We start from the raw sequence: 24,808 nt of genomic DNA, 5'->3' as shown, positions 1-24,808 counted from the left end.
GTGAGTGCTGTGTGCCACGATCTTTCGTTGGACAATCTGGTGACGGTAGTTGAAAAAACTGCTCGCTGTTACTTCAGTCAGCTCGTGACCACGGCTAGTGCAACCTAGTCGAAACGTCGAGAGTGGTAAATACCTTTATTTACCATAAAATTATACATGATAAGACCCGGTTAACAATATAAATAAACATGAAAGATTAAAAACTATGTATGTATGTATCATTTGCTTACTATTATAGTATTATTAATATTACTTATCGAGTTCATTATTGCCTTATTTATTAACTTAATTGCGAGTCTATTTTAATTGAGTTTTTAGCTGACGCGGCCCATTGCCTAATGTCTAATTTTTACATTACTTGTTTTATTGTATTTCGTAAGGCTTCATAAAAGGCAATATCAAAATCAAATTACATATTATTGTAATTTGACAGATAGCCGAGAATATTTGAATCCAACATGACAAGCAGCGATCGTATCGCCGTGCTATAGGATCATCATCTGCTTCTTCTTATTCCATTCATTTGTGGTCGGCGTAATATGTTTTTTTCTTCCATTCATCTGTGTTCGGAGTCATCTTGTGATTTGCTCCCTCTCTTGTCATGTCATCTTTCACACAGTCCCATAATTTTTTTCGGCCTTCTTCTGGCCTTATATACCTTCTTTAAAATATTGTCTTCATTCTTACGCATTACATGCCACGAACATGTCATATAACTCTCATACTTAAAAGGCAATAACTAATTCGATAAAAAGCGTATAATAAGAATTGCTCAGACTAAAAGTAAGTACCTACTATATGATGATTTTTATATATATGTATTTTGGCGATAATAAGATGATAAGATAGGCATTTCCCAATTGTAATTTGGAAATCTTGCAATTAAATTTAATTGTTTTTTGTTATTTTTTTATATCTTATTACAAAAACTGTATAATGTATAAATTATTTATAACACAAAAATTTTTTTTTCTTTTTCAAAAGTATATACAACTGAAGGCAAAATTTATATGTACCTGTGTATATTAGACTTTTTATTTTGAGACATCTGGTGGCTACGTATGAAATAATACCTGTTTTATAAGAGTTTGTATATGTACCGTTGTAATAGTTTCTTATATCACATATAAAATAAATAAATTGAATTGAATATATAATAATATTAAATATTCTTCTTTAACACATAAAATTGATTATTTTACGGTTAATTGTGAATCGTAGGGACTGGTCTGTTCTGATCACCACACACGACTGATTTACTCTTATTTACTTAATCAACCAGTTGGTTATTTGATATTTTGTCTATTTGAGTATTTAATTGAATTAGTGTTAGTTTGTAGTTTGTATTCACACACTTCAACTTAAAAATGTAATGAACTAAGTTATTTAAAAGAGCAACACGTTATTGCTCTTTCTTCTAGTGATGAGACAGGTTTCCGAATGAGCGGTAAATTGAAAAAAAATGTCATGACTATTCAAAAGTGCTTCATTAACGTTATTTGAGTAAATGATTTTCTATTTTATTCTATAATCATGCAGTTGCGAACCACTGGGTTTCCATCAGCAACTATTAATCGTTTACAGTCGATACGATTCTAAAATGTTAAATACTCAGTCATTATTAATGTTTTTAACGTATAAACATTATTATGCTACATTTTTCATCAATAGAATAGACTACTCATTTCTTCAGTCTCTAACATTTTGGGACCAAACAACGTTAGCCTCAAATGTGTTATGTGTATCTGTTTATTGAGATTGTGAATGTATTCCGCTTTAATTATTCGTTATAAACGAATATCGAAACGAATAAATAATGTTTTAAAAAGTAGGCATATGGCAGACAGAACTTCATACTTCAGAGGTTAAAAGACGAATTGTAATACGATGTTTGATTAATCTAAGAGAGATGGACTTTGTATAAATTATACTTTGGTACATACATATGTACCAAAGTATATTTTATACAAAGTCAATTTATAAAAAGTCCAGCCAGTCACAAAAGAGCTTCTTTACGAGCTGCGTTTGGTTTGAAGGCGAGATGGTATGGCATCTTACCCTGTAATTTCACTGCCATACTCACCGAAACATTATTCCGAGCCAATCGCAAAAGAGCCTCTTTATGAGCTGTGTTCGGTTTGGTGGCGAGATAGTGCCGGCGTACCCTGTAATTTCACTGCCATATGTCATCGAAACACATGGACTTTGTACAAATTATACTTTGGTATGTCTCTATTCGAGTCAGTGATAAAGGACCTTCTTTATGAGCTGTGTTCGGAGTTGGAAGTAAGACGGCGTACCCAGTAATTCCACTGCCATATCTTACCTAATAACAGTTTAAAAGCTGCTTTATCTAAAACTAGCTACTCGCCCCGGCTTCGCACGGGTATACATGTATTATACATACAAATCTTCCTCTTGAATCACTCTATCTATTAAAAACCGTTTCAAATCCGTTGCGTAGTTGTAAAGATTTAAGCAAACATAGGAACGATCAGACAGCGACAGCGACTTTGTTTTATACTATGTAATGATTAAACTAAAAAAATCTAACAAGTACGTGTCACGCAGATGACTTTGAAAAAATGTGCCTCTAGTTATAGAAGACCAAACGTGACTTTTTCAAATTGTACAACCAAGTCTGTTGATGCTGTTGATGTCAAGGCGTTATGATTGGTCATAGAGGTCCAAATATCGTATAATATTTTTTACACGTTACTAATAAAGAAAAAATGTAAATGATAAATTATTTGACAAGAAGTGCCGAATGTCTGTCAGTTATATTTAACTCGAAAGCAGTCTAGAGAGACTGACGGTATATTTGACAGAAGAGTCTGTTATAGACCTACTTGGATATAGATATTTTGTTTTTTTTTATTTCATTATGTAGTAACTACTGCTCTTAAAGTATCATAGTAGGTATCACTTACTTACTTTTTTATCTTTTTAACTGCTCGAAAATTGATTTACTTAATATTATATTCAAAAGTACCTGTATTTATTAATTGTGAAGGATTAGGTATCAGGATGGCGAAACAAAACTATATATAGAAAATTATTTATTTTTATCTTAGAATGTTATAGTATGGTACAAAGGCAAAACAATATACAACTGGATAAATTCATTTTTAAACACATGTCAAATAAAATATAAAAAAGTAATTCATTCTAACAACTCTAAAGAGTTCTGTAACATACTCCGGCGCGCAACATGCGCTTGCGCATTTAAAAACAAAACTAAATAAATTTTTAGTTTGAAAATACAAACATGTTAGGCACGTAACTATTTACACGAGTAATCTTTGTGGAATTTTAATTACACGCCCCGATCTTGTGGTTTTAGGAAGTACCGCTATTGCTTCTTTTGCAATAGGATCTACTGTGGATATTTCCAAAGGATAAAGTCTTTGTAATGGTCTTATGCGTTCTCCATATGTTGTCTTGAGGCGAGCTACTCTTTCATGACCATCAACCCCCGGATACAATTCTTCCACAATAGCTAACGGCCAGTTAACTCTCTTCGTATCATTGATCTCAATAAGAACAATATCACCGACTTTAACATGTAATCCCTTTTGTATTCTGTTATTTTGTGTCTTTTGGGCTAATATAGCTAAATATTCATTCCTAAAACGCACTTTAAAATCGTTCTTTAATTTCTGAATATATTTTAAACGATTATTTAATGATTCTGTATTTACTTCATCTAAATCTGAAACGTCGTATGATAAACAGTTTATAAACATAGAAGGTGTTAACGGCATCAAATTTTCCGTATTTTCCGTAATATATGTAAGAGGTCTATTGTTTAAAATAGCTTCACATTCTGTCAAGATAGTTAATAATTCTGTATAATGTAGAGCCGCTTTTCCCAACATTCTCCGCAATAACTCTTTTAACATTTTAATCAGTCTCTCCCAAAATCCTCCCCACCACGGCGCATTAGGGGGTATAAATTTCCATTGTAGTTTTTGAATGGAAGATTTCTTGCTTATTTCTGTCCAATCGATTTTATTCAATAAACTGTGCGCTCCACGGAAATTCGTTCCATTGTCACTATAAATAGTACGTACTCTACCTCTACGTGCTAAAAATCTCCTAAGTGACAACAGAAAATCTTCTGTAGATAAAGATGTACATAGTTCTAAATGTATAGCCCTATAAGTTGCGCAGGTGAACAATACAACCCAACACTTGTCACCGGATTTTAAATATAAGGGTCCCGCCATATCGATTCCTGTAGCTTCAAAGGCAGCACCACATCGAACACGATCGGCCGGAAGAGGTGCACTGTGAACAGTGTACGGTCGAGAATTATGTCTTCTGCATGCAACGCAATGTCTAATAATACTTTTTACTAAACGCCGAATTCCAATAATCCAGTACTGTTCTCGTACGCAGTTTATTAAAGTTTGAGATCCAGCATGTAATGTTTCTTTATGTTTCAGCCTTACTAGACGTTCTATTAATATATTTTTACCTGGTAGTAATATTGGTCTTATAAAATTATTAGTATCGTCCGACAATGTCACACGTGTCTTTACTCTTACTATATTTTCACCGTCCCTAAATGTTTCTAATTTCAATCTTTTTATATATTCCTCGTTAAAAGTCTCTTTCTGAATTAAATGTAATAATTTCATCTCCGCGTATTCATACTCTTCTGCAATTAAATTTCCATGTCGTTTATTATTCTTCTTTCCTGAATTATTTACAAATCTATAACACCATCCTATCATTCTTACAATTTTATTGAAATCAGAAAAGTATGTCAGATTTTCAGTAAAGTTCTCATGTTTCTTAACCAGAAGACACCTCTTAATAATCTCTTTGTTTACCTCATTAATATCTGGATTGATTGCTGAGAACGGCCATTCTGACACTGGTTTTCGTAACCAGTCCGGTCCATTCCACCATTTACTATTAATTAAACTTTGAGGGTTACAACCACGCGAAGGTAAATCAGCGGGGTTGAAATTTCCTGGAATATGGTGCCAATTATTTACGTTTGTCTTCTCTTTAATTTCTTTTACCCGATTGTGTACATAAACATTTAAATCAGTTTTAGTAAACCAGGATAAAACTATACTAGAGTCAGACCAGTAATATTCTTTGCACGATTCTAATTCCATAGCTTTTTTAACTTGAACTGCAAGTCTGCTTGCCATCAATGCGGACAGTAACTCAAGTCGAGGTATAGTTAAAGTTGGTTTTGGTGGAGTTATTCTGTTTTTAGCTAATACTAATTTTACTGACACTATTCCATTAAACTCTGATCGTAAGAATATACAAGCTGAATAAGCCAATTGGCTAGCGTCGCTAAATATATGTAAAGATTTGTTGCTATTTTTTAATGATGTGTCACTCAAACGGCGTGGTAAATGACAGTCCTGTAAAATACCTATTTGATTCATCCATTCTTTTGCCGGTTTTTCTATAGAATCAGGTACTTCGTCATCCCAATTAAGTTTTACCTGCCAACACTTTTGAATTAACAACCTTGGTAATAATGTCGCAGCACAGAAAATTCCCAAAGGATCAAATATACTATGAGTACATGACAAAAGAGTCCTCATTGTTACTTTACGTTCTAAATTGAATTGAGGAATTTTGCAAAAAATCTCATCTCGCTTTGGATCCCACATTAAACCTAGTACCGATATAGTTTCAACATTTTTATCTACCATATGTGGTCCAGTTACCCAGCATCGTAACTCAAAACCTCCTTTAAGCATAATTGACTTTGACTCGCTTATAAAGGTTTCCATCTCTTTTTTACTATCTACGCTTACTACACAATTATCGACATAAAATGCACTTTTCAGTACGTTCGCTGTATGGTTATCGTACTTATTTAAATGGTATAAAATGGTTGCTGAAAGAAGGAAGGGACTACACGTTACTCCGAAGACCACTCTGCAGTGACGGTACGTTACCATACCTCCATCTGTTTTATTGACGTCTTTCCACCAAAGAAATTTTAAGTACTCTCTATCATCGGGTTTTAATGAAATTTGTAAAAATGCCTTTTTTATATCAGCCGTAATACCGATAGCATTTTTTCGAAATTTAATCAATAAGGGTGGAATAAGCTCTATCAAATTATTACCCTTTTCCAAACAATTATTCAAAGAAATACTACCTTTTTGAGTTGCTGATGCATTAAATACAGGTCTAATTTTTGTTGTTAAACTGGATTCCTTAATAACAGCATGATGTGGCAGATAATGACCTTGTTTTGAATTCGGATTATTTACTTTCTCAATTATACCACTGTGCAACCATTCTTTAAAAACTTCATCATATTCCTTGAGTATCCCCAATTGAGTTATTTTAGTAGTAGTCGACTTTAATCGTTTCAATGCAATTTCATAATTAGTCACAAGCTGCATTTTATATCCACCATCTTTCCAAGGAAGGTTCACTTCATACCTATCATAATTATTTAGCCTGACTGTACTGTTAAAATATTCTAATATTTCCAAATCAGTTTCATTACGCTTTTTTACCACTTCTGGGTCAGAAATACCCATTGTCTCTAACTTCCATAAATCGGCAATATCAAAAGTACAATGACATACATTTATAATATTGCTGTTAATGACAGAAAGACATGACGTAGCTTGAATAGGTCCCTGTACAGTCCATCCTAATTTAGTTTCTAAAGCAACTAATTTATCAGTAATTTGAACTACACGGCCTGTGAGCAACGTGCCTATCATGTCTGCTCCTATCAACAAACCTATGTCTGTTACATTGTCATTGTCATTTATTACAATACCCTGCCTCCTTAGCTTGTTTGAAATCTCATAGTCATTAATTTTAGGCAAGTAATTACATATAACCTTTTCCTCTAAAGCTTCTATTTGTAAACTATATGAACAGTCTATACTTGAAATTGAAGCTCTAGAATTGGTAAACGGTAACGTCGTTCATTTTTTGCATTTTTTACCGTCCCATTTGATGCTGAACTTTCGGTTTCATGTAAAGTACTCATTTGCCGATCTGCGCGAATTATTTCTGCATATTTTCTCTTTAGTGCGTACCATCTATTTTTGTATTCCTCTGTCGTATCTATGTCCGCTTCAAATTCTGCTTCGTTTCTATTATCTTCATCTAGCCACAACGAACATATTTTATTATCTATTTCATTAAGCGCTGTCTGTTTCTCACAGAGATTATCATAATATATTTCGGCTTCTTTAATCTCTCTATTTTCCAATGCATCGTCCAGCTTTTTTGCATTGATCGTGAATAACCTTCTTAGTAATTTTCTCTCTTTTATTGCCCGCTCCATTATAAATTGACCTCCACCGATTATTTCTTCACGGTCGCCACTTTGTGAAGGATTAGGTATCAGGATGGCGAAACAAAACTATATATAGAAAATTATTTATTTTTATCTTAGAATGTTATAGTATGGTACAAAGGCAAAACAATATACAACTGGATAAATTCATTTTTAAACACATGTCAAATAAAATATAAAAAAGTAATTCATTCTAACAACTCTAAAGAGTTCTGTAACATTAATGTTGGTTCTACTCATGACACTTCTTTATTTTTTTTGTATTCCATCGGTTTACACTGAAAACTAGTACTATACAATGTTGTTTTGAATCTTAATTTCATACTTCATAATCAATGAATAAAGTAAATGACAAGAGTTCAATAGTATTGGCCAGAGCATTTGCCAGTGGATAATGTAAAATAAACTCGTGTTTAATCGCAATTATTTTATTACTTTTATAATATTAAATATACAAATTATGGAGAACAGAAAAAACCCGGAATCCATTACAAGGACACTTGACAGAGAGAGAGAGAGTTGTTGAATTGGGAGATATTCCGAGTCAACAAGAGTGACGTTTTACATATTTTAGACAAGACGATACTGACATTGACAGGTACATGAGATTGTGTAATAGAGCGTTATTACATTATATATTTAACAAGTAGAGCTTCGAATAGATGAAGACTAGGCTTTAAACTGAACCTGTAGTTCGAGGAAAACATAGTACCTAATGTTTGATGTGCGTTTGTGTAATTAGAAAGTGTATTAAAATAGTTGTCTACAAATGCCCAATATATTGTATGTTAAACATAGACTACGTTCTTATTCTGGTCAGGTCTAAGATATACTTAGCCTACAAGTGTTCAACCAATATATGTACTATGACATTTAAATGTTTTCGGTTTATTTTGACACTTTTGTAATGTATTTTACATATGAAATAAATAATATTAATTCAATTTTTAGTGTTTTATTTTTTATAACAAAATTATACGATTGCTTTGGTTCTGGTGTCAATATTAGTTCTTGGTGCCAATATTGGTTCTTGATGCCGATATGGGTTCTTGATCCCAATCATTGGAAGTACATAGACTAGTTAACCGAGTCCCGTATTTCGTCTAATCAGGATATATCTTATATGTTTTATTAGGTTTTCTTATTTATATAAGTCGGTTTATATATTAGTTGTATATCAATAACTTGTATAAAGCTATGTTACGTAGGTACCTGTTAGATGACTTGCTTGTTAGTGAAACTTCTCTTGATATTTTTGGTTTTCCAATTATTGAGGGAGTGTTGTCTTATGGATCTCCTGTAATTCTCTAGATCAAACAACCTAATAAGTGCAGAACATAGGGTTTCTTTCTTTTTAAAATTAAAAAGTAATAACTTCTAGCTTTAATAATTAAAATCTATCGAATAGAAAAAAAACACCAATATTAAAACGTCTGGATGTGGGTGATCTGTATTAAAAGGCACTATTAATAGATAATCCTTGGATAGAAAATTGTATTGAAATCTATTCATTCTGTTCTAAACTATAATGAAAATAAAAAGGCACAAACATACTGGAAACTTTTAACTCTTCTTTAGGAGTTGGACGTTAAAAGAGTTTTATGAAAGTCATATTTTGACAATCAGAATATAAACAGAATTTAACACAAATGTCAATCAATTTGTACACCTGAAAATAGAAAAATATGGAATTATCAATAGTACTTTTATTTGAGACATTTCTACTATTGAAAATTCTTGATCATTCTGCCTCGAAAAGCGTAGTCCCTGTTCTATCTTTGTCTCGAAAAACGAGATTACCAGCTAATAAAACACTACAGTCTGATCTCAAGGTAAATCAAATACAATTAACTATATTAACACATTAAGACCGCATGCCCAACGGTGGGTCATTCCGCAACGAAAGTAAATTTACACGTTGGGGCCGGGTGATCACTCGTGGGCACTTTAATTGAAATAAATCTAGGGGTTAAATAATGTCTACCTCAAATTATTGTTCATCACTGAAAACATGTTCAACACAACATAGAACTATGCATAGGAATTTAATGAACTTACTTATTAATTAATTTAATTAATTAATTAATAAGTAAACACTCGAGTGCGAATAGATACTTTATGCCGAATGCACCGTACTTATCGTAAAGAAAATTTATGAATTTATGGAAAATTTATGGATGAAAAGTCAAAACCACTGTCGTGCAAGGCATAGAGACGAAATTCATAGCATTCCAAGGATTCATCGTGTGGGAGACAGGGAAACTCCGAGTAGTTTCCGAGACTTTGGCCCGAGTTTAAGGGACCCCTTGCCGATGTACCTACGTCAACACTTACACCGCTCGTATTTCTCTCTCAGCCGAGCGAAATTTGTCAGTAGTCTGCTAGTGCAGCTTTAGATACACGTTCTAGTATAGACCTTTCTGCAGTTGTAAACAAGTTATGATCATTTAGAAGATTGTAGAGAGATTTCGCTGGTTTAACTAATGCTGGGAGCGTTAGGTAGAGCAGCGAAATTTTTGAACACACAAATTACCCACTTTTTTCTATCTTTATTGCTTTCTGTCTTCAGTTCCTCCCATTCATCATGCTGATAGACAAGGACAAAGATACAAGCGAATACTGGCGCGAGACTGAGATACTCTCTCTAATAAGGAATGACGAAACCGAAATTGATTACGAGAAATGTCAACAATCACCAACGAGTTCCCTCGTGCAATTCGCCAGTAGAAGAACCGTCAGGCCTATTTGTAGGAACCGGTTGGGTATGATTTATACATAAGTCTCTGTAGTACTTATTACTAGTGCTTATAGAAGTATAGAGGCACGTATAAATTCTAAGGTTTTAAAGTTTACAAGTAAAAAAAGGCAATATCAAGGGATAAAAATAATTCCCGATATTTCCCGATATTTCATAATAAACTGAAGAGAGGCGCGTAGATGGTAAATAAAATTTTATGATAAAAAAGTATATTTAAAGTTTAGATTTTAATATTTTTATGTTTAGGTTCTAAATGTGTTTGGAATTGTAATGGTAAAAAAGCTGCTGGTCTACACTCTACATAATAAGTGTAGCAATATGATAAGACTACGGTTCATCAGGTTACAATGTGATACCCGTGATTCATGCGGGCAACGCATTCCAGAAGACTATGTGTCATACCTCTTATCCAGTTATTTTACTGCCTTCTTACACCTTTTTTACATAACTTAGACTTTGGAGAATTCGAACGTGGTTCAAATCAAAGAACAAGCTTCTTTGTCTCCAGCGATGTTGGCTTGCCTTGTAGATGGTGTAAGGCAGGTCCATCGTGTTAGGGCGATCTACTTCATCCTACTCAATTGTGGAAGCATGTGGCATATGTGGACGTTTTGGGGTCATTTGATTCGGAATTTCGGACTACAACAGTTTCTGTTCACTCACAAAGGATGCTGCTTGGCGGCTTCAATATGTCACTCAGCCGACTTTTTACAAGTACATGTCAGTAGATTAAAAAAACATATTAATGGGTTTATTTTCTTTGCTTAGTATAAAAAATGTCGCCTGCGCTGGCTTTACGCTTAGATCTTTTAAACTACGTAACGTATTTTAATGCAGTATTCAGGAAGAGAAAGGTTTATATGTATAATACATACATATTATAACATAGAAAAGCCGACAAATGAATAAAAAATAATGTATATTTTTCAGCGTGTGTATTGAATTTCAGATTATCAACTATGTCCTCAATGTCCTCACTTCACCAATCATACGGAGTGTGAATTATTTCGAGATTCTTGCAGGTAAAGAAGATTTTTGTTATAATTTTATTATGTTACTAACTGTGCCAGTGGGTTCACTCGCATGAAATTATATGTTTGTTTATTTTGATGTATAAGTGATATTACTGTAAAGTTTCATCGAAATCCTTTCAGTAGTTTTTGCGTGAAAGAGTAACAAACATCCATACTTACAAACTTTACCATTTATAATATTGTTAAGATTAATATGTAGATGATACATAATAATATTCACTAGACTATGAAGGATAGTTTATAATTATGAAGGTGATGATAATAAGTTGAAGTAATTCAAGGGAGAGGAAAGTCCAACCTTCGGAGTATCGCACATATTGCGACAGAAAGTATGGCCGATGGCGCGCAATGTTCTTGCCGGCTGATTATTCACAATGCCGATGTTGCGATGAGTGCATATTTTATAGAGGTACGAATATTATGTTATTAATACGACGTGAGTCAGTCATCCTCACTAAATCCAGACAAGCGGTTGCGTGGTGGGAAAAGTCATAGGGTTCCCTAAAATATGGTTGAGCGCAGTGATGGCTAGCTCACCCGTTATACTTAGAGTTCCCTAAAATATGGTTGAGCACAGTGATGGCTGGCTCACCCTTTATACTTAGGGTTCCCTAAAATATGGTTGAGCGCAGTGATAGCTGGCTCACCTGTTATACTTTGGGTTCCCTAAAATATGGTTGAGCGCAGCGATGGCTAGCTCACCCGTTATACTTAGGATTCCCTAAAATATGGTTGAGCGCAGTAATAGCTGGCTCACCCGTTATACTTTGGGTTCCCTAAAATATTGTTGAGCGCAGTGATGGCTGGCTCACCCGTTATACTTAGAGTTCCCTAAAATATGGTTGAGCGCAATGATGGCTGGCTCACCCGTTATACTCGTGAACGCACCCGTTCACGTAGTATAAAGAATGTCGCGTCCGCAGTTTGTATGCTTAGATATTTTATACTAGGCAACGTTTTATGTAGTATTCAGCAAAAAAGTGATTAAAGGGAAATGTTTATATGTATAATACATGCATACAGTATAGAAAAGTCGAAGAATTCAAACATTTGAAGGGCACACATTAAGGCATAAAATATGGTTGAGCGTAATGACGGCTGGCTCACCTGTTATACTAGTGAATGGGTGGTGCTTGTAGGGACTGGTCTGCTCTGTTAACTATGACCGATTAATTTTGTTACTCAAGTTTATTTATGTGAATGTGTGAAACTATTTGGCAGTTTGTATTCATACAAAACTCTTAAGAATGTATTTCTGAATAATAATTATTTAAAAAGCAACACGAAATTCTTGCTCATTCTTCTTACAATGACTCGACATGTCTATCCAAGAGTTTATTAATTTTACTCGATTAAAGATTCTGTTCTGTTCTTTGCTTTGCTTGGAACTAGATGGCGTTGTCTGAATTCTTCATGGATATTAATATTATTATCAGGTTGGTTATCTACATACTTGTTTGCAATTTAACTACATTATATAGGAATGTGAATTAAAATATACTTGAAAATACTTGAAATGGTTATTGTATACAATTCTTCTGATATTAAATTGCGATTAAGACATTGCTTTAAGCGATAAGGCCGCCTTTTGTTTGCATATCTTTAATTTTTTATTTTTTTTCTGTAATATTTTTATTCTTTTATGCAAAATAGTTTTATTATTAAATTGTAAAAGTAAATTGTGTTCGGTGTTTCTTAAAGAAATAAGTAATTAAGAAACCCCGATGTGAAAATGTTCTTTTTCTATATTTCTTACAATTAATTGTTTTGGTCCGTTTCCAGAATTGGATCAGTCTTGTGTGCAAGATGAATACAATTTTGATATTGAAGAATTTATGCCTGTAACGACTATAGGTAAAATGTTCTTATTAAGGCGCCCCCGAAACTCGTCAAAGTCGTATTTAAACTTTAATCAGACTTTTTAAAAAGTCGTCTGCATGTGTACCTTACTCTCACCTGTTTTAGCCGCGAAGCAGCAAATTTTGTAAACTGTTTTTATGTTTAAATGGTAAGATATTGAATGTAATGTAAGTAATAATAATTAATATTGAATGTAATGTAAGTAACAAGAAGCAGAGACTCTAGTTAACTAATGTTTAGATTGAAAAATAGAAATACGAAATACTAGCTATGCTCGCAACTTCGTCCGCGTGGAATAGTAACATTGACCAAATAAAAAACAAAATATAATCTAACCCGGTAAAACAGAAAGAAAAAGTTTCAAGCTTCTAACTTAAAAAATGACGATACTTTCATACAACCTTTTATATTAACTTTCATGGCTTTTTTCGCATTAAAAAGTAGCCTATGTAAAGTATCCTTTCTCAGGGCCTAGACTATCTATGTACCAAATTTAATTTAAATCTGTTCAGTAGTTTTGGCGTGAAAGCGTGACAGACAGCCAGACAGACAAAGTTACTTTTGCATTTATAATATTAGTAAGGATTAATCAGTTTAATTGTTTTATTTATTAGATTTCCGAGCCGGTTGTAACCCGTACTGGGGGCACCCTGAGCAGGAGTTCAAAGCTCTGCGCTGTGATAACAACTTGCGCAGATGTAAGATTCATTGTTTTTAATGTAGCACTAAGATCATCCGAAACTCTGTTTCGTTCCTACTGGAATTATTTTTTTATTATTTGGAATGGCAAACAAACTGATGGCAAGCGGCAATCGTTATATCGTCGATTAAATAGAAAAAAGAACATATTTCAAAATTGGAAGCTAGAATTGCCTTCATAAAAGAAGGCAATTCTAGCTTCTAATTTTGATTAATAAGTCAATTAAATTAACCACGCCGCGGCGCCGTCTTAATCATTATCTAAATACTTTTAAAATGATATATAATGCTTCTGTGTCAAGTTAAAGGAAAAAATAATTTAAATAAATTTAAAAACTTTAAATGCTAGTGTTTTAACAAATGTAAAATGATTATTGGAGCAGTGAGAAGTCGCAACTTTCTGTAAAAACATTATCTGTCGTCTTAACAGTCAAATTTTATATGTAAAATGAAAGTTGTTCGGATGTGGCTACATTATTAAACGAACATCCTCATTTGAGGATTGGAAATTGAAAAATATGTTTTTAAAAGAAAAATAAAGTTTTTATCGTTTCTTTTTTTTTTCACCTAAATACCTGCAAAGTGTACTCTTTTTGAACAAAAAATAGTTGGTCACTGTATAAAATTTGACAAACAAGAGCTATAATAATAAAAAATAATCTCAGGACAATTGACACAGCGCCATCTAGACCCAAGTTAAGCTAGCTGAAGATTGTGTTACTAGATAACTGATACATATACATAGATTTTTATTTGTAAATACATACATATTATACATAGAAAACACCCAGACCGATACAAACAATCATACTCATGAATACAAATGTTTGTGGCGTGCGAGGAATCGAACCCGCGGCCATCAGTCCTAAAGCGGTGTGCTAGACCGCTGGACCACTGAGGTCGAGTGTTGTCAGCTATATTAATGATATTTTCAGGTGTGCCCGTAACCGTGCCGTCATTGCCGACCGAATCATTAAATTTGTAAGTACGAAATACAAACTACAGGTTAGATTTTATCAATTAAGAATGAAATGTTCAAATATTATCCAAACAATTCAGATTATCCTTTATCTATCTTCAGAAGAATGATCTGTTATAAGATTATAGATAAAAGATAATCCTAATTATTTTATTAATCATGTACAATTATAAATAGATTAAGTTTATAAAAAAACAAAAGTTTACCCACAGTCCATCATTTAATTACCTTCCGTTACATTTTTAAAAGAAGAAATTTTTAATCCGAGTGTCTTATAAACAAGATCAAGTGGTATTCTAAAAAAAACTTCCAGAGGCCAAAGCGACCAAAGAAAATGTCAATGAAAAATCGACAATTACTTATTAAATATTCTATTTTTAATATAAATAATCGATTTATAAATATTATATTAATTTGTAACACATAATGTTACATCACTAGGACATTGTTCTTATATTCCAGGCGTCGTAATTTCCGTTACGAGCCGGCTACCGGTGGTAGCGACTGTCCAGTGTCCTGCCAAGGATACGAATGCCGGAACGGATTCAATAAGGAGGCCCAGTGTGTACCAGGGGCCTTCCTACCTGATAAAGAACAGTGTAACTGCTGCGGAACATGCAGTATCTACCAACGTACACACCAATACACCTACCAATACACTTACATTGTAGAATGAACTACCTACTGAAGTTTTATCGGGAGATAGCGTAGGGTTTTTTAAGAAGGATATGTTAAGGTTTCTTAAAGGTCGGCAACGTGCACATGACACTCCTGGTATTTCAGGCGGCCATTGGCTACGGTAATCGTTTACCATCAGATGGACCGTATGCTTGTTTACCACCAAAAAGAAACTATCCTATCAACTAGTACTTTGTTGGTATCTTCCGGTAGGACATCCTTCTACCGGAATATACCAGTAGAAATAGGCTGCAGTACATACCAATTTTGGTTTTAACGTAACTATCCTACCTGCTGGTACTGTAATGGTACCTTGCGGTAAGAAATTCTTCTTAAATTTAGTAAGGTACAGTATAACTAGTACATTTATTTAATTATTCTGAATTTGGAACACGTATATTATTTTAAAAACTACTTCTATTTTGTGCCATATGTTTAACAATATTATAAAAAGAAATCCTCTATCACGTCTGACTTTCGAATTTGTAATGTATAGACTGTTGAATGTTTTATTCAGGTTTGCTAATAAATATTATTATTTCAGAGTTAAATCAAAAGTGTGCTGAATTTAAAAAGACGGTGCATCACGTAAACGGCACTAAGGAAATTGAGGTACATTTAAGTTTATTTTTTTATACCATTATGGCGACAAACAAGCATATGGCTCATCTGGTGGTTGGTTCCCGTAGCCTATGGACGCCTGAAACACCGTTGGAAAAACTTTTTTAAACACCTCTTCAAAACATCATTTTGTATTGAATCTATACCCGTATATACTATATATATGAGGTTTAATATATATTAATGGTAAATAGTGTAATGTTTCACTTGCTTGCGCTAACGGTTTATGCTGGAGGGCACCTGTGGAGGAGGACAAATACAAAATGAACAATAGGGCACCTAGCCATCTTGCGTAATTCACTAGGAATTTATCACGATGGTTTTCAAGTGCAACCGCGTGGAGCTAAATCAGACATGGTACTGGGGGTACGTAATGTGGGTATTAGTTCACATTTAATAACAAGCTCGCCTCCATACTCTTATTGCGATTAGTTCTGGAAAATAGTGACACCTTTGAAACTTTAGGTAGAAGAGGAGTTCTTGGAACCTGGCTGTGATGACGGACTGGTATGTCGACAAGGCCTTTGCCAGGATATCCACACTGTACGGACCTCAGCAGGAAGTCGTAGAAAGAAGGACATAGACATAAGTGCCAATGGTAGGTTTTATACTCTACTAGCTACTCGCCACGGCTTCGCACGGGTGTACATGTATCTAAATATCAAAGGTAACTGACATAGTGATCTATCAACGCACAACCCAAAAAACTGGACGGATCGGGCTGAAATTTGGCATGCAGGTAGATGTTATGACGTAGGCATCCGCTAAGAAAGGATTTTGAATAATTCTACCCCCAAGGGGATAAAATAGGGGATGAAAGTTTTTATGAAACTTTGTCAATTTTAAACCGATCGGGCTGACACTGCATGCATAAAGCTACTACGATGTAGGCATCCCCTAAGAAAGGATTTTGATGAATTCCACCCCTAAGGGGATAAATTAACGCGAGCGAAGCCGCGGGAAAAAGCTATATATAATCACTTTATCTATTAAAAAACCGCTTCAAAATCCCTTGCATAGTTTTAAGGATTTAAGCATACGTAGGGACGGACGGACAGCGACAGCGACTTTGTTTTATACTATGTAGTGATGGTTTTGTCGAGACGTAGACTCTGCGTGGGTACACCTGTCGCACCTATTTCTGCCGCTATGGAGCTGCTTTTCGTATAAAGAGTACGATCTATCAGTGAAATTACAGTGATTAGAAATATTAGTTCCTAAGGATATCAATGCACTAGGGATGTTAGGAGGTCATATAACGACGTGGTGCCACTTTCCAGTTTCCATCAGGTGAGCATTATCTATTTTGTTCACTTCCATTTCATATAAATAAGGTCGTTTTTGTCGAATTTTGGATTCCGGATCAGACCATGCTGAAGTTTGGAAAACGTTATTAAAACACATTATATTGTGTAATTAATATTATTACCTTTTATTTTAAACAACTTTAATAATATTACCCCATGTTATATATACCTTAAGGACTAATATATATGGAAAATAATAAAACATATAATAAAATATTAATATAGACTTTGCGTGTATAACAAAGAGGTACACAACTCCCGGTATTTTCCGGTAATTTCAATGGTCACCAAGGTTAAGGACCATCCGATTCTGATAAGTGGTTACCGTCGATCCCTGAACATCATCATAGACTTGGGGTCATCATGTGACGCTCGTGCCACCACTCATATGTTGCCATTCTGGTGGTCCTTTATACCCTGTAATTTCACTGTTATATCTCAATCTCTAATAGCAACACATCTTACAAAGTAAACTGCTATGCGCTATACGTGAGTTGAGGTAATTACAGTATTCGTGCAACGCAAATAAAAGAAATATTAATCATTAATTTTTAAATACAAATAAACAATTTTCAATATGTATAAATAGTTATTCTTAGAATGTGCTCTTACAATGAACTAAAATATTAATTACACAAGACTCATTAAAACGTCACTGCATATCAGTATTCGACGCACTCAATAAACGATTGGCCACAATGATGTCATTTGCGGTTAACACATTTTCTTAAACAAGTCAAAATATCTTTAATCATGTAGGTCCCCCAATCTTACTGTAATCAGTTGGTGTCGGGGGCGAAGTAGAAGAACTAGAGTAGACTACGCTACTAGGCTAGAGTGAACCACCACCGACGAAGTCATGGTGGACTGTCAGCGACCCCGCAACTCCGGCATATAGCGTTGTACGAGGGACAACTTAGTTTTTAGTTTGCCTTTCTCGGGACGGGCTGATCTCCGAGGGATTGTCTTTAAGTAAAATAAGTCCGAATAGGCCCTAACAAAAGAGTTCTGTCCTATACCATCCATGGGTGGGCCAACACCGCTGGAGTCGCAGTAGAATGCTAACGCGACCTCGTAACTCCGGCATATGAGGCTAGAAGTTACACAATGTGGTATTTTAGTGAGTAAGAACCTCATACATCCCCCTCGCCACTTAGATCATCTGTTATCCTCCGGTATGGGTGGCTATCATTATGAAAATCGTTCAACATGTCAAAAAAATATAAAAAGAATGTTACAGTTATCCCTGCAGTTGGTTTTTTATCGTGAAAGAGCAACAAATCTCCAGCCATCCTGGATGCAGGATTATATAATTAAGAACTAATAACTATGTATGTTCTTGTATTTAGTAGAACCTTGCAAACGTGAGCTGAAGTATTTCAAGAAGAAATATGGTGCGGACGGTCATATGCATTACGATGCCCCACAATGCACGCCTCTCTGGCTGTATGGTCCTGTGCAGGTACAAATATTATTAATTTGGAAGGGTAAAAAGTTGACGATCTGAATACGGTGTGAATATGGACTCTATTGATATCATTGATGTGTAAGTTATCGTTAACATGTCTATTTGTGTGTATTTTAAAAATTATTTTCAGTGTACCAATTAAACAATTTTCTTTCTTTCTTTCTTTCTTATTTGTTGCGAAGGCCTGACCACACTAATGGAAGCGTCGAGACTCGAGACCATCTTTATTAGTGATCAATTTCCGACTGTTAGTGAGCCTACACCCATATTGCAGTATGTGTTTCGCATTTAAACGAGGCATCATCAGGAAATTAATAGATCACGGATATAGCTTGGAAACCTTATTGACTGACAGCTTCCAGACTACAACAACGGTGTTAAAATTAAACAAAATATCGATCCAATAATTAAATGGACTTCCGTATAATAACACCTACAAAAAAAATACTACTAGCTACTCGCCCCGGCTTCGCACGGGTGTACATGTATTATATATATAAACCTTTCTCTAGAATCACTCTATCTATTAAAAAAAAACGCTTCAAAATCCGTTGCGTTTAAAGATTTAAGCATACATAGGGACGGACAGACAGCGACAGCGACTTTGTTTTATACTATGTAATGATGATACACCAGTGGCATAACTGAATAATAATCAGCCAGGAAAACTGACACAGCGCCATCTAATCCCAAGAGTAGAGCTTGTGTTATGAGTACTAGACTACTGATACAAATACTTAAATATATTTTTGTAAATACATACAGAATATACATAGAAAATACCCAGATTGATGCAAACAATCATATTCATGAGAATACAATTGTTTTTACACAGTTTTCTCTTACAGCTCTCATCTAATTTTGTTTCCCCCCTCCTCTTTCGTCTCTCTCCTTTTTTTCTAATCTGTATACTAGATGTTCTCGGGGTCGATCACCAATGGACTAACATTATAAAAATGGCTACATAGCAGTCCATTCCACAATGATCTCCTGCAGCCAAAAACCGTACCAGGTGGAGAGAAATTGCAAGGAGCTCTGCCGCAGCAGCAGGGGGTTCTTCCGCGGGCCCTTTTGGGCCGCCGGGTACGGGCCTCGAGCATATGCTCATTACGTGGGCATACTGCTGGAGTGGACCACACCAGCATCGTTCATTTACACCGTTAGTTGGCGCCGTTAGCCCCTACTATTATGTAAAGCTGAAGGAGTGGTGTGGTATACAGGGAAAATATTGTCGCTCGCCGGCCGACTTTGTACACCGCCCTGCCGCTCTGCCACCAAAGACCACAACGATACCATTTCACATCATGAAAGCCACGACCACTCTGCCAAGAGTAAACGACTGAAGAAGATGAAGATGTTGCTACTAGTCTTAATATAGGCATTCTTAGCGACATATGTACTTTTGATTTCAGTGTCGGCGTTTTGTTTGCTACTGCGCGTTGGAAGATGGAACTTTCATTGAAGGTATAAAAGTGCCTCGCGTCGAAGTGTCCAATATGAACTGTGGTTAGTATTAATAGGTATTATTTGACTCTAATTAAGTTATAAATTGTTTGGTAGATTACAATATCAACGTGCTTTTAAAACACTAAGAGTGTTTACAGAAATTATGATGAATGAGATGTTCTGGAGCGTTCTAGTATCTTCATTGTTGTTTTTTTTTAATCTTTAACAATTCACTTGTATTTATATATTTTTAATATATTTTCACATCTATTTACATGTTACATTTCTAAATACATTAAAAGCCTTGATGATAGTTGCGGTTTCAATTCTTCGTACGGTACAAACAATATGTTAATGAGCATGATTGTTTGTACCTACCCATATAAAGGTAGGTTGACTGAAGTTTTTCTAGGTTATGGGTACAGGGTCTATTGTAGTATGTAATATTGACTTAATTTGATCGAGATAGTCTACACAATGTCGTCTGTCTCATCCATTTCAGCCGCCAAGCAGCTGACTTTATAAGCTGAAAGAAAAGATGTTGAGAAATAAAACATGGCAGCGAAATTACAGGATAAGAGCACATTTTAGTCCTTCGGAATGGTAAAGCGTGAGTGGTATCGAGAGTGTTAGAAAAAGTAGGGTAGTTTTAAAAAATAACTTTACACGCACAGACTGTGCCCGCGAGAAGTGTCGAATGGGTTCCGAAGTGGAATGTGATGGATACGGGAATTATAAAGAGGCTGTGTTCGTACCCCACATTGACGAGTGGGGGGAAACTCAGACGAACGATGCAGGTAAGTACAACAATAACCTATGTCTAAGTTTGGTCGCTGAACTGTCAACACTAGGCTTCCAAGCTTTTTTTCATGCTATACTAATACTGTTGGCCGCAGATGGCCTTTACAGCTTCACCGAACGATACCGGGGAGTGAAGATGGCACTCCAAACCAGCGCAAGGACTTTAGGATCGGCTATAGGCCAACTCGCGCTCGGATACTACTTTTGCCTGAGCGCACTCCTAGGGGTGTGAACCTTGGCTTAGGCTGTCGTAATTTCGAGAATCAGGAGACTTTCAAGCTCTATTCATTGCCAGACGATGCCTCGTTCATAGTCGAATTACGTATCCCAATATGGATGTAGATCTAATAACTCGGTCGGAATTTAATCACTAATACAGAAGGTCAAGCTTCCAGTTGGTGGTCGGGTTCCACTCTGAATATTTGTGGTTTCACACATGCTAATAGTAGCGGAATCTAACAAAGTAATATAAAGATGTTAAGTAATGAAATAGACTTCCCCAAAATAATACCTAAGAATACATTAAATTTTATAAAACTGGGCTCACATTAAAGTAAGTAGGATTAAAGACATGAAACGATCCTCGAACTCGAACTCGAACCTCGGCTCAGGCCGTCGTAATTTCGATCCCCGTTTGAATTGGACGGGGGATGGATCGGAGAGCCGCCCGGGGGCGCCGGTGTGAAGGCGCCCGGTTGAATGCGCGATATTGTGTGTTTGAGGTCGTCGTCTTCGCCAGCGAGGACGGTGTCGTGTGTGTGTGTAAAAGTGTGGTCAGGGTGGAACGGGTGGGCCCGTGGGGAGTTTACCTGCCGTTATGGGGTCGTCGGGGTCAATGAGAACGTGCCTCGGGCGACGTTGTCGCGTATGTCGGACATTACTCCTCGGTGCGTAGTCACCGCACTGACTATAAGCGGGTTAGGGTGGGATTGGGCAGAGTCGAAGTAGCATCGAGAAGCTTCCTTCATAAACTGCTTGATGGAGGGCAGATTAAGATCGCGGTGGAGATCTATGCTGCGAACGAACCACTGCGCACCGGTGGCTCAACGCAGAAACCTATTCTGTATGATCTGTAGTCGGTTGTCTAGAATAGCAGCGCATGACTGGTATCGCGAGTGTCACATGATATTGTGAGGTCCGTATTGCTGTTCATGTCTATAGACAGACAGTTATCGCTTAACACCATGTGGGAAATTAGCTAGCTTACTTACATTCTAATTATATAAAAGAATAACAAAGTCTGTCCCAACCAAAGAGTATTGTATAGTAATTATAGAAAAAAAAGAGCGCTATTTCATGAATGGGAAGTGCTGCTTCTAGTGGTATTATGAAGAACTAAATATATGGTACGTTCAAATATTTACATAGGTTTTTTCGGACTATTCTAATGTTGCCCGCAGTATATATATTGCCGTGAAATTGTATACATGGCGGACTTAACTCCTGATGGCATTTTCTACCAGTCAGCAGACTTAATGCCTGATGACACTTTGATTCTCTACCAGTCAACCGTATTTCGTTTTACGTCTCTACACCTTAACATTGCCTTTGTCTACCCCACTTAGTATACTAGTTGTGAATTCTTAATATTTATTATTTGATTTCCAACAGATACACCGTCCCCGGAAAACGACACGGTCCGCACATCTCGAGATATCGACCGAACTACTACTGTAACAAATACAGTTTAATTATTTTTAATCATTTACACTTATTAAATTTAAATTCAGAGTTACGAAATATACACATATACAAGTTAATAAGCATTTTATTTTCAGGATTATAGATAGACTAGCTGAGCCCGCGGTTTCACTCGCGTTAAATTTGAATGTATAAATTTCAATAAAAAATATAGCCTATGTGTCATTCTAATGCATACGATGCTATATTAGTGCAAAGTTTCATCAAAATCTGTTTTTTGCGTGAAGTAGGAACAAACATCCATACTCTCAAACTTTCGCATTTACAATATTATTAAAATAAGATAAATTGTCTTCTTGATTTTTAGAAATCAAGAAGATTAATATGATAACAACCCAGTATAATTCACAGAGCCCCACCTAGTTCCAAACTAAACAGAGCTTGTGCTATGGGTAGGTACTAAAGAAATGTTAGAAATACATAAATAAATTTGTTTTGTTTATACACACAACAGAAAACACCCATTTTTATATATAACTGACTACTCGCCCCGGCTTCGCACAGGTGTAAGTGTATTATATATACAAACCTTCCTCTTGAATCACTCTATCTATTTAAAAAAACCACTTCAAAATCTAGAATCACTCTATCTATTTAAAAAAAACGGCTGCTAATCCGTGGCATCGTCTTAAAGATTTAAGCATACATTGGGACGGACAGACAGCGACAGCGACTTTGTTTTATACTATATAGTGATACCCCTGGACAATCCACACAACGTCACCTAGTCCCAAGCTAAATAGAGCTTGTGTTAGGCAACTAAGTAGGTATAAAAATTAGTTATAACCTATTCTCAGATGTATTGAATGAATTTCATCAAAATCTGTCAAGCCGTTTCGGAGGCGTATAAACACGAAACCTGTGATACGAGAATTTTATATAGATGTCTTATGGACGGGGATGTCCGTAATGATATACATAGTTGACTAACTGACCCGGCCACGCGTTTCTGTGGCTAACAGTTTCTTTACAATATCTTATATATAATAATAGTATTTTAAATATATATTTGTATACTTAATGTATATTATATATTATATACCTATTATGGCCAAATATTGCTGATCAATAATATAATAGAAAGTTGATAAAGGAATTTGTAAACGCCTGAGTTCACGACAAAATAGTTACCAGCAAAAACCTGAATCATAAAGTACAAAATAAAACGCTTTTCGCAGAAAATCAGCAGCTGAATGGTAAAACTTAGTGTGTATTACTCGTATAAACATATAATTTACAAATAATAGCTCGTCAGTAGTACGCTCTTATGTTTCAATGTCATTCTAATTTGGCCAGATTATCTTCCGCGTCGCGCACGCGCCGTGGCATCCCGAACAGCTGATTGATATATCAATAACTTTGTAGTTATTGGTTACATTGACGATTGTGTAATAATATATATAGAAACTGTAACAAAATAACAGAAAAACTTGGTTATTTTATTTACTTTTTATGTGTTGAGCATTGTAGACATTTCATAACCTTCACCTAGCCGCTAAAAGCGGGGTATTTCTGTTCGCCCTTGTGATGTTTCGTGTCACGCCTGCAAACGGTGTTGCCAACTTTTATATACTCCCGAATTCTATGCAGAATACATTTTTTATTTTATTTTATTTATTTGAGCGACCAACAGAGTTTCAAGAATAGAGTAAAGTTCAGGTATATAGTGTTGATTTAATTACTGGTATTTGGATTTTTTTTATGTTATGATGATAATAATGGAATGGTGTACCCGCCTGCACTAACGGTTTACGCTGGCGGGGCACTAGTGGTAGATAATAAGATGAGCATGAGGTCAGGTCAGTTAGCCCATTGTGACAAATTCAACAAGAATTTATCACGATGGTTTCCAGGGAACTGCGTGGAGGTCAACCTGACATGGTATATTGCTAGCAATGAGATCATCAGTCCACATTACTAACAATCTCCTTTCTCCCCTGTTATTGATGATTATGAAATATTTTATCTACCAGCGATAAAGGTTTACGTTGTCGGGGTATCAATGGACGATGATAAGATGACATAGAGTCAGGTAAGCTCATCGTGCCAAATTTATGAGGACTTACATATGTTATATTGCTAAGTATTGGCTTTTAATTTTCATGACTAACAGTCCCTATATGTGCAGGGTACATTTACACATAAAA

At 35.4% G+C, this 24,808-nt stretch overlaps 2 protein-coding genes across 2 annotated transcripts; one reads left to right on the top strand and one right to left on the bottom strand.

Annotated features, from left to right (window-relative positions):
• Window positions 1-3,287: 3,287 nt before the first annotated feature.
• On the bottom strand, window positions 3,288-6,722 carry LOC131849693 (uncharacterized). The gene has a single exon (XM_059199805.1). It carries the CDS (start codon window positions 6,720-6,722, stop codon window positions 3,288-3,290), a length of 3,435 nt encoding a protein of 1,144 aa, XP_059055788.1.
• A 2,261-nt stretch (window positions 6,723-8,983) lies between these two features.
• On the top strand, window positions 8,984-22,685 carry LOC131849833 (uncharacterized). Its single transcript, XM_059199958.1, has 14 exons — window positions 8,984-9,141; window positions 9,879-10,071; window positions 11,017-11,089; window positions 11,383-11,510; window positions 12,884-12,955; window positions 13,576-13,659; window positions 14,596-14,641; window positions 15,102-15,271; window positions 15,862-15,929; window positions 16,404-16,536; window positions 18,595-18,707; window positions 20,126-20,219; window positions 20,834-20,956; window positions 22,572-22,685. The coding sequence occupies exons 1-14, from the start codon at window positions 8,995-8,997 to the stop codon at window positions 22,649-22,651; spliced, it is 1,524 nt and encodes a 507-aa protein (XP_059055941.1). The 5' UTR covers window positions 8,984-8,994; the 3' UTR covers window positions 22,652-22,685.
• Window positions 22,686-24,808: the final 2,123 nt, after the last annotated feature.

This window comes from Achroia grisella, unplaced genomic scaffold, assembly GCF_030625045.1.
Source record: "Achroia grisella isolate CSIRO2021 unplaced genomic scaffold, CSIRO_AGI_Agris_v1 utg660, whole genome shotgun sequence".
Lineage (NCBI taxonomy): Eukaryota > Metazoa > Arthropoda > Insecta > Lepidoptera > Pyralidae > Achroia > Achroia grisella.
This window is presented reverse-complemented; position numbering and strand designations above follow the sequence as displayed.

Excerpts from the sequence above, each read along its gene's own strand:
- LOC131849833 (XM_059199958.1), top strand. The coding sequence starts at position 8,995 with ATGGAATTATCAATAGTACTTTTATTTGAGACATTTCTACTATTGAAA. Across the intron at positions 15,272-15,861 it reads AACATGCAGTATCTACCAAC|AGTTAAATCAAAAGTGTGCT; the intron begins GTACACACCAAT and ends TTATTATTTCAG. Across the intron at positions 16,537-18,594 it reads CATAGACATAAGTGCCAATG|TAGAACCTTGCAAACGTGAG; the intron begins GTAGGTTTTATA and ends TCTTGTATTTAG.
- LOC131849693 (XM_059199805.1), bottom strand. The coding sequence starts at position 6,722 with ATGATAGGCACGTTGCTCACAGGCCGTGTAGTTCAAATTACTGATAAA.